General features: G+C 39.9%; 1 protein-coding gene and 1 long non-coding RNA gene across 9 annotated transcripts in view; one reads left to right on the top strand and one right to left on the bottom strand.

The window, feature by feature from the left end:
* LOC138067166 (uncharacterized) overlaps positions 1-11,481 on the bottom strand; it is a 45,606-nt gene extending 34,125 nt beyond the window's left edge. The window contains exon 1 of the long non-coding RNA XR_011140907.1: positions 10,491-11,481. This is a non-coding gene — a long non-coding RNA (uncharacterized lncRNA). The remainder of the gene's footprint in view (positions 1-10,490) is intronic.
* Positions 11,481-14,312, top strand: part of BANK1 (B cell scaffold protein with ankyrin repeats 1) — a 160,410-nt gene continuing 157,578 nt past the window's right edge. For 5 of the 8 annotated variants that reach the window (XM_068942003.1, XM_068942001.1, XM_068941997.1 and 2 more), the window contains exon 1: positions 11,481-11,759. Coding sequence is in view for 3 of the 8 variants with exons in the window: in XM_068941999.1 (XP_068798100.1) it covers positions 11,747-11,759 (13 nt within the window). In the remaining 5 variants the exon portion in view is untranslated. The remainder of the gene's footprint in view (positions 11,760-14,312) is intronic. The other 3 variants (XM_068941999.1, XM_068942002.1, XM_068941998.1) reach the window with 1 other exon arrangement.

Raw genomic sequence — 14,312 nt, 5'->3', positions numbered from 1 at the left:
AATTTATTCTGAAGCATGGGAACATGAGGGAAAAGTCATTACTGCCTGAATCCTTGGACTTCCTATCTGCAAATGCACCATAAAACTCTGCACGAGACTGAAAACAGCATAATCTATTTGCTTAAGGGCATACTAAAGTAGGTGGGTGAGAATTCAACACGGAATGCGCAGAAATACAACTCCATTCCTCTTACTTGCAAGGATATATATAGGTATTCCTGCATATATAAACTGAAGGGAGAACATGATTTGTTACCACCAAATGAGAAAAGCTAACTTCTATTCTCCTATGAAGCACAGAGAAGCAGGAGAGAAAGGTAACGTAATTCTATATCTGACTTCTGGTACATCTAGTCCAGAACATTGTCCCTAATAGTAGCTAGCATCAGAGTTTTTATTAAAGGTGAAAGAAACTTCCCAGCATCTGTATCTGAGGTCTTGTTCTAAATTCAAAATCCCAGAGTCAATCTGGCTTCCAAAATTTTTACTGTTAGGTGATGTAACTTTGGACATTTTTCCATCCGTCTTCAGATCTGCGTAATTTTTGACCTCGATGCCATTCTCTGCCTAGCTAGAAACTTTATGAAAAATATTTCATGAAAGTACCTTCGGTGAACTATGACTCAGTGGTGTATATCTGAATCACTGTGCCCTTGGGGGTTACTCATAGGGTAGGATGAGAGCAGCTTCTGACAACACGGGCTTCCCAGAGCCTGGAAATAGAAAATGGTCAGAGGTTTCCTTTCCTCTGAAGTGCCACATCCTTCTTGATTGTGGTGCACCGCATACCATACCTCTTCCTGAGCAGTTCCTACACTCACGCCCTGGCTCATTTGAACCTGCTCTGACCCTGCGCTCTGCAGGGTGCCGCAGCACTCGGAGCTTCTGGGCCACGACCTACCAGTTTGCCTAAGAGGCAGGGGAAGGAGGCAGCAGGGAGAGTAAAGAAGGTGGTGTGGAGCTGAGGAAAGGCATGAGGGATGGACATGACTACTGTGTTTTTCCTGGGGAGTGAGACAGACCTTGGAAATCCCACTTTTGGCCTTATTAAGGTCTTCCTGTTACCAAGAGTTATGAAGCAGCTGAATGTGCAGCTTCATTGCAGGTCAAAGTTGAAATTTTATTGATGCAGGGTTAGGGGATGATCATAGTGCTCTGACTGTACTGGTCAAATGAGCAGACCTCCTCAGCACCCCGCACAAACCCCAACAGCAAATACTGGATCAGCTCTTTCTCTAAGGAAAACAAAAGCTAGGCAACCTATAAATCCCATTACAATCTGACAGAGAATCCTCCCCCCGACAATCCCTCTTTCCATCTTCATTTAGTTTGCAAAGAGATGCAGGGAGATTATTTAGCAGAAAATAACTGATTCAAATACTCAGGTGATGGCTGTTTGGTGGGTTGACTCCAATTTGTATATAGCACGCCTGTATATAACGAGGAGCTCCGTGAGACAGCTACTTCCAAGCAAGAGTGCTTGATGATGAGAGAAAAAATATTTATTTGTATTATAAGCAGATGGCAGCTATTTTACCTTTTCACCACTAACAGGAAAATATGGATATTACCCTCAGTTGTCTGAGACCAGGTTCCCCAGGTGAAATGCCTAAAAGACATCAAGGTGCACTGGGCACATAGACTTCTGGTCATGAGCTGCACTATAATCATAGAAAAATACTTTTTTTAGTGCTAATGAACAATTTAGTTTTCTTAGATTGACTTTTGAAAGCTTTGTCAAGCCATCAAAAAGCTTTTTCAGCCATCAGAAACTTTGTAGAAGGATTTTCTCCCTCTGTTCTGGAGGTTGATTGAAAAGCCCTGAACAGCATTACAGTGAATCCAGACATTTCTCTAGTGTTGTGAAATCCCTTAAATAAAAGTTTTAATTAATGTGAACTTTTCATTCCCAAGAAATAATAATTGAATCTGCCAGCCCTCATACTGAATTTTCTTCCCTCTTCAATTTTTATTCTAATATATCATGCATGCATTCTGGAGAGGTGAGCCTTGCTGTGGTAATCCCCCTGGAGTCTTTGGAAACTTTGCCTATGAAAGCTGTGACAAGATCCAGTTTCTGAGACAATGAACCCCTCTGATTTGTACTCGAATAGGTTGCCCAGAGCAGGCTGCAGAGGCTCCTTCGCTGGAGATATTCAAAACCTGCCTGGACATGATTCGGTGCAATGTGTTCTAGATGACCCTACTTGAGCAGGGAGGTTGGACTAGATCTCCAGAGGTCCCTTCCACCCTTGACCGTTCTGTGATTCTGTAATTCTGTGCAGGTTTTGAAGGAGGTGCATTTCTAAATAGACAATTTCTGTTTCTAGTGCAATAGCTATACGATCTATGAAGCTCTAGTTCTAGTCTATATTTTTTGGAGCTTGCATTTATCTTTATTTATGTTGCTTTATTTTCATCTCTCTTCTGTGTAATGGTCCCAGAATTCACAATTCTGCCAACGACAATGAAAACCTACAAAAACATACATTACTGCAGACGTTATCACTGATTTCTACAGCGTAAACAAACATGCAACCCTCTGTAGGTCTCAAGATAAAACAAGTATAAAACCTGTTTTTAAGTGTTACTCAGAATTGGGCAGAAATATTCTGCTCTGTGTGTATTTGTGATTACACACATGGGCCTAATATGAACTTTAATTGTAACTTGCCTTACACAATTAATTTAAGGCGGTTTGTTGATTACAGCACATCTTCCTCAGATTACAAGAAACACCACAAGCAGTGGGCATTCCTTGAGTACACACTCTAATATGAATCTATAATCACTAACCAACATTTCAGCCATCTATGATAGGCTGTTTCCATCTTAACATAAAAGAAATTGCAGTTTACCATGGCTTGCAGGGATTATGTGTTTTGTTACATATCTCTGATTTCACTTCAGAAGCTCAGCTATTAAGAATATCAGACAATTTTGATGGTCTTCATCATTTGCCCTCTAAGCAAGAAAGAATCTAACAGGAACTACAACACCCATCAAATTACATTAAAATCTATTGTAAAGAGAGGGATGGGGGGGAGAGAGAGAGAAAGAGAGCACACAAGCAAGAAAGAGAGAGGGAATAAAAAGTGATCTCCTGGAGTACACTGCCATTTGGGAAATTATATAATCTAGGCAAAACATGATACAAATATTTCTTCTTTTTTCTTTGCTAAAGAAGATATAACATCAACTTCACTCTTGTTCATGCCTTTTCTTTAAGGAACAAAAACCCTGATGTCCATTGTAATAGGAGAAGGTTCTGGACAGTTCATGTACTGAAACACGATCCATAAATGACAAAAAGACAGCATTTTATTGCATTCTGCCTGGGTTATGTAGTCTCCAACACTAACATGTTCTCCCTTGGCCTAGATATCAGGGTGTTACTCGGGTGTAGAGGAAGATCTTCAGTTTTTAATTAATAATACATATTGCAGAATCTGAAAGGCTATCTATAATTTATGTATCAGTGTCTCAAAAGCAGTCATTCATGTATTATATATTCAGACAGAAAATTCTCTTGCTTTTAGTTTATTCTCCAATAAAAAGTATATTAAGATGTTACTACATATCCTCCAAAATGGATGAGTGCTGCCCAGAGCTTTGTAGCTCTCAAAGATGTCAGCTTCCATTGGGTTCTGTTTGCTAAGGGAAGCTGAATGTACAAAAGCACCACCGACTGAGTATCTCTCTTTCTCTCCATCCCCTCTGACTGGCTTTTAAAAACGGCCAGACCATTTCTTTGGTATGTGTTAATTTACCAGTGGAGAGACAGTTAATGTGAGAAAAAAAGTTCATAAAAATGGGAAGGAAATGATTTAACAAAAAAGGATTTCCTAAACTGTACTTATAAAAGCTGATCATGGTAACATACCACAAGACTTTTATAAAATGAAGGAATAAAAAAGTCATTTTTCAAATAAAACTTTAGGCAAAGCTATTATATATAAAGTATGCTTAATATTAACAGTCATTCTCATCACGCTGTCCTATTTTCAAAGCACCCACCTACATATGGGCACTTTGTAAAAAAAGAAAAATAAGACATACTGTCTAAGCTGAACACGCAACTCTTAAAAGTTGCTTTCAGCGCTGTATTTTATTCCTCCTTTCTCAAGCTGCAAAGCCTAAAAAAGTGACACCGAGCTACAGAGGGCAAGAAAAACCCCTCAGACTTTGCTATGCCACTTTTCTATTGATCTGCCACACAACAGCAAGGACTAGATGCCAGTGGGATCAAACGAGAGCCCTGCCTCCTGCCTCGGGTGCTGGGGAGGAGGTGATTCCTCAGTGACTGGGACTCCCAGCTACCTGACAGACAGCCTGAACTCATTTGCTCCAGAACAGAGGGAAATAAGTCACATCTACATTTGCTTTTCTGCAGCTGTACTGCACCAGATGTAGGGCCAGCTCAAATGCAAGCTCTGTTATTTTTAGACCTGCCATGCTCCTCGTTAAAAATAATAATAATAAAAAAACCACAGTTTAAGTACTGAGATAATACGGCCTCAACAGAAGTTTGTCTCAATAGAGATAAGAAATATTTTCTAGCCTCAGAAGGATAAGAAGAGGATAAACTAATTAATAATTGTGATGCATCTAGATACTATGATGATTTATATGTAGTGAGACAGTAAGGCAGGAGATCAGAATTTGCAAGCTAGCTTTCAGAAAAGAGGGAAAAGGAGTATCAACCCACACGGAAAGATGGGATTAAAACTATCATGACTCTATCTGGATCTAAAGTCACCACCTTAATTTTATTTCCTCAGAACAATAATTTCGGAGGGAAATTAAAAAAGAACAAAACAGTTCAACAAACAATTTAAGAGAGAAACATTGCTTTTCAAATAATTCCCCGAGACCCACATACCTTCCTTTCCTTTGTGAGCAGAAAAAAGCACTAAGCTGCTCCTCCAGGGATGTCAAGGGAAAAGACTGGCCTCAGCAATGGAATTTGAGGACAGAAAGGCTTTTCAGAGTTATTCTTACTATGCTGAGGTGTTACCAGACAGAACATTTAACTTGGATACTCTAAATCATAGCATATTTTTCCTTCACAATTTGCAGTTCAATGACTAGTATTACCAACTGGCTCTTAGTAGTTGTTTTGAAGATTACAGTAATTACACTTCAATGAATTTTTTCATAATTACCTGCTTCTTGGCTTAATAAAATTTTAGAATATTACAATATATGAATTCGCAGGTAATTACCATGGAAATTTAAAATACATCAATATAAATACACCCCTATGTGAGTTTTGAAATAATATTTCATAATATTGCAAACTTTCTACTCTGGTGAAGGAACAGTTTCTAATTATTTTTATCTCTGCTACTAATCTTTTGGTTCTGTTCCATAAATTTGCACAACTAGCTATTTTAAATAATCTCACACATTTTTCCTCATGGGACTCTAATGACACTTTTTTGAAAGATGATCTGATGATCTATGTGGCAAAGTTGTCCTTCTCTGATATGAAACCAGTAAGAAGAAAAAAGACAGAAAAAATGCTCTATTTCTTCATGTTTACTGGCCAGTTAAAAAAAAAAAAAAAAAGCCATAAAAAAAACCCCTGCAAATACATTAGACTGAAGCAAACATGAAACAGAAATAGATTTTTGCAAGTAGTTAACTGCAGGTAAATGCCAACGTACTGTAGTACTAAATTGCTTCTGCAATAGGAACCGTTAGATTTTTCTCATTAGTTGAAAAGTAAAATATCGGCAAATTAGACTATAATTTTAGCAAAAAAACTCCTAGGTCACATGGTCCATTTCTTCTGTTCTGACAGGTCTGAGCTATTCATTTTGAAGTGTTTTGTATAACCTGGTTTTGAGTAACTCCAATTAAAAAAGAGAATAAGATCATTTCAATGAAAGGTTCTTTACAATTCATTTGCCACCTGACAACTTGTCTTTGAAAATTGTACCACAAGGTACTTAAACTTCATACCACTCGAAAATATTCCTTAATAGACACGTTACCAGTTGTTTCTTAATGCTTGAGCTGTATCTGAAAAGCATTTTCTTACTTGAAGAATAATGACTATAATATGGGCTAAATTAATTCTAAGATCAAAGGTTGAAGGTACGCTCATTATTAAACTAACAGAAAGAGGCTGTAAATAAACATTATTTTATAACAAACCATTACAGTAAAATAATTATGCTCTTAATAATTACAAATAGTCCCCAATAAATCAAATGCCAGGACTGCATGCTCCATGGCTACTGAGAAGAAAATGATGTCATTAGTCTCTCAGGCACACTCAGTCAATGAGAGCAAGTGCTGACTATTGGTTAGTAACTATACACCACCCTCAATCTCATTATAACTCTAAATACCTCTTTTTGCAACCTCAGATACTGAGGTATATAACCTCTTTGTTTTTTGATCTCCACACATTACTACAATCCCACTAAGCAGACTTAAATTTGTCCTCCTGTGTTTGCAACACATAAGGCTGCTATTTTTCGTGAATGTGATTAAAGTATCCCCATCCTTCATCTTGCAGACCATTTCTAATATTTGTTTTTAAAGGGGCTCCAGCCATTATTCCTGTGTGCTTCCAGCAGTGACCACTTTGTTAGATATACTGCCAGATATTTTACTGATCTGAAAAGAATGTACTGCAAGATAAAAAGGAAGAAAGAGTGATGTATAGGAAAGTGTGTAGGTAGATTTCCAGGACAGTGAAGAGGAGATAAACCTGACTTGCATGAGCCAAGAATATAGCCCACAGACAGAGAGTAATCTAAGTCTAACGATACCGGAGTGTGTGCATTCATTGACGCATTCAGCAAAAAGAAGCAAATGCATTATTCTGCTACTGAGGGTCTGGACTGGGTTGAACAATTGTTTATTGTCTTTCTGGTTGATGCTTTGTTTGTAGGATACGTATGGGAAGACAAACCAACAGTTCCTTTGTGTCCATGCTTTAATTCTAATCCATCAGCTACTCCTTTGTCTATTTAATGAGATTTGAGTCCAAGTCAATTCAATCTAAATTTTTCTAAGAACATCCTGTTGGGCACTGCATCAAATGATTTATTAGTGGAGTAGCTCTCCAATAAGGATTTTTAAATAAAGTCATAAAACAACCATGATGACAGGCATTAAAAACTCATATTCACCAACAATTACCATAAGGCAGAGATAAGACACTTAAGAGTATACAGGTATATAACAGTAGTTTGCTATATTGCATTATACTGTGGCGTTGATTTTCTCATGCGGAAAACTGCATTTGCACTGGCTTGTAATTGCAACACGATTAATTCAGCTTGTTACCACGGAAGGCTTAAATGTTATCCAATGTGGAAATTTTGTTTAAGCAAAATCTTGATGTTTAATGTTACCTGCACGTGTATATTAAAACTAAAATCACAATTATAGGTAATTCTACATTAAAATATATTCCATAGGTGAGGGGGAAAAAATCCAAAATTTTTAATTCCTGCTTTCATTTATAGCTGCTTTTTTTAATTCACACAGGTGTATAACACATCAAAAGCTTCTTCAATACTATATATAAAACGCTGTTGTGAATAAGAATGCTATGTTGCGATGACGGAGGAAATGTCATTTTTTTATATAAGAATGTAATTAAAGAGTGATACAAACCATTTTGTGTCATACTGGCAGTGCTTTTATGTTACAGGCCAACTATTTTATATTCTTTTATATTTCATCTCGGTCATTAACCAATTTAATCATAATGGTACTAGAGGAAGAAGTTATTAAATTTGTTTTACATGATCCATTTTTTCCTTAACTGACATTGTTACTGTGTATAGTAACATTTTCTTCCGGACTCAGGTTCCCTTTAAGATTTGCTTATTATTCTAGTAAGTATGAATTTAACTAACAAAACGATGGCCCTAACCACTATTTTCTCGCTTCCTCAAAAGCTTTCATACAAATTGATTAACCCTTTCCTAATTCTTTGATCTCTCTTCATAAGATTTAGCCTGTATTTAGAAATAAATTAGGCACTTAAGTAATTTCTCCTTTTTTCTACTAAACAAGAAGAGCGGACACTCAGCTAAATCCATTTTAATTCCTACAGTAGTATCTGATATCAAAATGAAGCATCTGTGTGCATAGGTATATAAACTAACATGACTGCAGTATGAATCTAAAAAAAGCCAGATACACAACCCCATCACAAGATACAAAAATGAACTGCATCATCCGAAACACAACGCTCCCAGCTGCTTATATTAGCCATTAGAGAAATACTACATGTATTATAACTTAAACATAGTATCAGTGGACTTTACAATGAAAGCTGCGAGTAAAATTAAGTGTTAATAATGAATTGAGAGTAAAATGTTCATGAATACTTCAAGTCCTACAATAGCCTAAAAGTTGTTTAGACCTTAGCAGACCAGTAGGAAACAAACATGTAATACAAGCAGTCATTTATACCAGCAGTGTATTGGATACTAACTGGATTTAAACTAAAAGTCCCTATAACAGCAGCATATTCACAAAAGGAAAAACAAAAACAGTATTAGCTAGAAGGTAGTTTGGAGCAGATCAGTGAATAACTAAAGTAAAAAGAATTACAGAAGTATATAATTATCCTAAAATGAGTGTTACAAGCCTAGGATGTTCAGAGACAAGCTTATACTTAAAGTAAATTCAATTAAATCGAAGTAAGGTTAGAAATTCACATTGAGGACGCCCAGACAACTTGAACACCATACAGACATCATTCCAGAGGCATGTTCATTACGTTTCAACACGGATTTTTTGTTTGTTTTTCCTCTAATACAGCACTGCTTCATGACAAGTGTTGAGGTTGCTTAATACTTTAAATAGGTCTTTCTTACCCGGAAACAGTAAGAGTTCTTAGATTGCCAGCTCTAATTATGAATTCTGTGAGTTTATGATACACACAAAATTTTGGTCATTAGAAAGTTAAAGAATTGGGGAAAGCTAATTCTTCTTCTGCTGGACCTGTAGAGCAGAACCCAATACCAGAGACTTCACAGCAAACTCAATTTGGCTATTTTCCTTGCTGGAGAATGTCATTGACAGGAATCATGTCACATGCGCAAGTGACATCTCACAAGAGATCAACTTCATGACTCGGCTGTAATAGGAGAAATATAAACAGATGACAATGACCCAGCAGCTGGGAAATTCAACTTCTTTGTTCTTAGAAATACAGCTGCTTACCACAATACTGTCCTGGGCTGCGATGGGTCAGCAAGCAGCACCATGTTCTCATGACCTCTACCCTTGTTGTTCTCCTTGGTGTCAAGGACAGGCCAGTATTGTGGTCTCAAAAACAGTGATGGCAGCCAAAAGGCCCAGAAAGCCTCAGTGTTCAGACTTAAACACTAGCTCAGCTCAACCAAATGTATTACCTACAAGCACAGCCTCTACATATTCAGCCTAACTATCATCAGGTTAAAGCGCACGTACCACTGACAAATGGTCTGCATCACAGCAAACAGTACCTCTTAAAACTGCCACAATCCTTGCCAAGTTTGATCCTCCTTTAAACTGTGATCAAACAACACAATTTCTGCATTACATTCCACCTCTATCTACACTTTCTCAGCAACCTGCCCTAGATGCTCTCTTTCCAGCCCTCTCTGGATCACCCTGTGCCTAGCACCATCTTTCCTTCCTCCCCCTCCTGATAAGAGCGCACGTTTTGGCCATACCATTGCAAGCCTTCAGGTGCACAGTGACCAGCGCCTCAGCAATGCCTCCACTTTGCACTCTTGCACTTTGCTGAAGCCCTATCTTTCTTTTACTAGTAGAAGCGAGCCTGTTTGCTTTATATGAATTTTACGTGTTTATACAGTTTTAATATGCTTTACTTTATATGGTGCTTGTTTATCTGAGTACAACAAATCTTATTCTTTCTTTTAGGGCTAATTTCCATGCTGTAGGCTTACTTCTCTGTTCTCTCAGAATGCAAACAATTGGCCTATCACAGTTCAAGTGTGTCCCTCACTCTAACATCCAGGAGACAACTCCTGATTTTGTTTTTTTAATGGAATAATAGAGTTCTGAGTTCACTTTAGTTACTTTTACATTTAAATACATTTCTATTTAATTTTTTTCCTCTTTTGAGATCTTCTTTCTGGAGTGAAGATCATAGTCAGAGTTCATCCTGCTCATGGCTTAAGACTACCAATGCTGCAGTGTTTTGTCTCGTTTCCAAAAATATAGTATGGGAATGCAGTACTACCTAGACACCTCTTACTTCAGTGAACAGAACCTGAAGTGAAAAATCAGAGCAGAAAGGAACGAAGAGAGTTATTCCCAGCTCTTCCTGAAGCACATCCAGACTCATATGACTGAAGTCTACATTTTCCCTGTGGATGAGTAGCCAGAGGTTGCTGCTGTACGGTAGGCCAGGCCAAGCCAAAAAGCCTCCAAAAGCACCCACTCACTAGCAAAAAAGACCACTGGGGAAAAAAGAAGTAACCAAATAAAAAACAAATACTTACTTGCATGACAGGAACTGATCATGGTGGTTCATTCTTCCACTTTTTTCACCTGCTCCTGGCAGCTTCCAAGGGCAGTACAAAAGTAGCTTTAAAACTAAAGTCCAGCTTCCTGCAGATATGCAGTTTGTGACTGATTGCAAACTCTGAAGGTTTTGTTGCGACTGAGGCATCTTTAAAACTGACTCTGTATGAATCCTCCTTTAATATTGTTTGAATTCACTGCAGCCTTTCCTTCAGTTCAGGCAGAGCTGAGCATTTGTCTCCTCTACTTTGGCCACCCACGCTCCTGAAACCGATACTGAGGAACTTCATCTTGGAGACCAATAAAACCTTTGACAAATTTCACTAAAATCAGCCACTGGGCATTAAAGCTCTGGTGAGGAAAGGGAACATAGACAGAAATTCAGACGAGTGAGAAACATGCACCAAAAAGCGAAGCGCAGTCATACAAGCTTTGCTTCCCTCAGACACCAACTCTACACTTTCTTCTTCCAGAAGGTACTTCCAGCTTTCCTGTAACCCCAATTTAGGGGCAACTCCTGCTCCTCCTTGCAGGTCCAGCCTTTATGGCTAACGTTCCCTTGAGCGATGGCTTCTGACTAAACTCAGGGGCTAACACAGTAGCAAACTGAAGTGTTTAGAGTCTCATGGGATGGTTTTTATCATGTTTTTTCCCCAATTTTCCTCTCTGCAATGTCAAAGAGTAAATGGTGTGATACCGAAAGGGTGTTAAATCACCCTGGATCTGAATGCCTCAGTGCAGGACATTAAAACTGCATCGCTATGATAAAGATCTCAGCGCACCTGTGGAGAGGGACATCTCCCAAGCACCCTTTTTCCATAGTCCGCTTTCCACACGCTAGATAATGCAACACAGCAGCTCCCTGGGCGAAGGAAACCTGTGAGGGCTTCGCACGAAACCCTGAACGCTGCAGAGCTGGAAACGCTCGACTCCCTCCTCATTTTCTCTTCAAAATTAACCAACTTTTGACAGGCGAGGCCTCTTCCCTCGTCCTAAGGGGTGGAGGGGGGGGGGGGGGAAGGCAGGCGCGACTTCAGCAGCGGCTCCTCCTGACCCCCCCCGGCTCCCCTCACGTCCCCACCGCGGGAGGAGCCCGGGGCGGGCGGCGGAGCCCAGCAGCCGGGAGGAGCCCGGGGCAGCCCCACGCTTCCGGCCCGGTGGCGGCAGCAGCCGAGGCAGCGCCCTCTGCCCTAGAGGAGGAGAAGGAAGAGGGTGAGCGAGCAGCAGCAACACCATGCGCCCCACAGGTGAGTAAGGGGCAGCGCGGGGGATGGAGGAGGAGTGCGGGCGCGCCGCCCCCTCCCCTCATGAGGGCGGGGGTGTGAGGGCGGGCTCGCGCCGGACCGTTGAAATCGGTCGTTGCGCGCGGCAGGCCGCTGCGATGGGCCGTTACTGGGGGCTGAGGTGGTGCTTTGGGGTCGCGGGCCTCACTGCCGCCATCTCGCGTGCGGGAGGGAACAACTGTGGGTGTTAGGTAGGACAGAAATGGAGGTGCGTGGAGCTGGCGGGGTGTGTGGGTGAAGCTGTGTGTGGACAGCCCTCATGGGAAAGGGGTCTTTAGGGCTTCCATACGAAGGAGGGTTGTACTGTGGAGGCAGAAGCTCTGTGTTAGAGCAAGTGGTGGTTTTCCTGACTGCCATGAGGGTGCTGGAGCAGAGGGTGTATAGAGCTGGTGTAGTGTGTGGTCTGGTTGCTGTGGTGAAATGTCATACCCTGGCTTTGAAGTGCTTAACTTCTCCAGGTTACTGTCAAAATGTTGTGTTTGAGAGTGGAGAAACTTTTGCAATGTGCTGTTGGCTGTTTCTCAGTAAAGCAGGGCCACAAAAGAGCCTGAAGCTGCATGCTTACTTACCTGCTACATACCCTCTTTTGACATGGCTAGCCCCCCAAATATTTTTTTCTTTATTTATTTCAACTGGCTAATTCTGTCTCTGTGAATGTTTTTGTGCCAAACTACAGAGAAGGTTTTGTTTAGGAGGCTGTTCATAGTGCCTCAAGACAGTTGTACATAACTTTTCTTTGAGAATAGTCCTCTGTCTTGATTCAATGTACCTATTATTGTCTTCCAGTATGCTATTTAAAACTTTTTTTCTAAAGAGTGCAAAGTCTAGTGCCAAAAAACTAGCAACAGAATAAATGTTGTATGAGCAATCTTAATTCTGTGCTACATGTGTATCCACTCAGGGTAGAGTCTTAATTAGCTAATCATATGCTGTGTTATTCATTAGGAGTTAATCTTTCTCTTCTAGTCTGTCAGCATTTAGTATGCGATGCTGCTTTATTTACTGTACAGGAAAGGTCCTTTGCACTGAAATATTCACTTCATTTATGTTTTCTGTGGTGTTCATCATATCTGTGTGCCTCAAAACTGTTAGTGTCTATTTCATTATTCTCTTGGTAGAAAGGAATGCATTATTGTCCCATTTTACAGATGGGAAAAACTGATGAAAAGATAAAATGACTTATCAAGGCCATATGTAAATCAGTGGCAGGACTGAATCTGAGTGAGGAACCCATGAGTCCCAGTCCCTGTGTTCATGCGTTCCAGTCATGTTGCCTTACTCCCAGAAATGCTGTGTATTTACCGTTCCCATGTTCTTCAGGTACATTCACAAAACTCATCAGCCCTTAAATCAAACCAGTGGCTATGGAGTTGGGTACTCAGTAAAAGGGAAAAGAAAGATATGCAGCCAGATGCCAGAGCTTTGCCTCGCTTGAGCTGGATGTGTCTGGTAGCTCAGCTTAATCTTTGTAACTCTTCTACAAGACAATATTTAATCCTCATCTTATGAATGAGGAATCAAGAAAGAGATGTGAAGGCCTGACTCTGCAGAGGTGACTCAATTTCGTTTACTGTTCTGGGTCACCATTGTAAATGAGTGTTTGACATGGCAGGACAGATTTCTTTCTGAGTACCTAGTGTTTTGTAGCATTTTATAGTATCAAATAACAGTATTATATGTTAGTTGTCAAATACAGCACTCTGGTGATATATTAGCATTGCAAGCCATCTCTACTGATTACTCTCATTATACACATGAAAACACTAGGGAAGAAAGTGACTTTCTCAGATGTGCAGTAAGCCAGTTGTAGATAGAATATCAAAACTCAGAACTGCTTTGCTTGCTACCCAAGGTGGTTTTAAAATGAGTATAGCTGTTTTATTAGTATCTGGCCCTTGGTAGATAAAGCTTTCTACCTAGACCTAACTTGAAGAATTGCAAGCTTCTGTATACCTATAGGAGTGTACGTGAGTAAAACCACATGTTTAGCAGCATTTCTAAATATATGAACTATCCCAGTTATTAGACAAACAATTATTTCCAGATTTAAAAGATTAGTTATATTCTGTTAATCATACCTGTTTGCTTAGTGATCTTTGTGTAAAAATGACAATATTCAACTGTGCATGATCTGGGGACATCTGATCTAAAGTTTGCCTTTTGGTGAATAAAGGTAGTCAAATGCTGAGTATGCACATGAAATTGCTGAGCAAATACCTGACAGCACTGCAGAGCAACGGCTGGTTTCCAGGCTGCTTGCAAACAGTTCAACATATTGGCATTAGCAGGGAAATAGAGACCGTAGATTCAGCCAGAAGTGGATATGCTGATCTTCTGCTCTGCCATCGTTTGTCTGATGTGTGTGTACATGTGTGTACTGCACTGGTCTATGCAAAATTCATTCCTCACCTGGGACCTCCAAACACAGACCACTCCCTTGCAGATTAACCACAGCACCAGAATTTTCTTTTTATGGTCCAAATAAGTTTGTTTTCCCCTGATGGACTGCTAGTTACA

The sequence above is a fragment of the Struthio camelus genome, chromosome 4, assembly GCF_040807025.1.
Source record: "Struthio camelus isolate bStrCam1 chromosome 4, bStrCam1.hap1, whole genome shotgun sequence".
Lineage (NCBI taxonomy): Eukaryota > Metazoa > Chordata > Aves > Struthioniformes > Struthionidae > Struthio > Struthio camelus.
The sequence above is the reverse complement of the archived record's forward strand: the minus strand, read 5'-3'. Positions and strand labels throughout refer to the sequence as shown.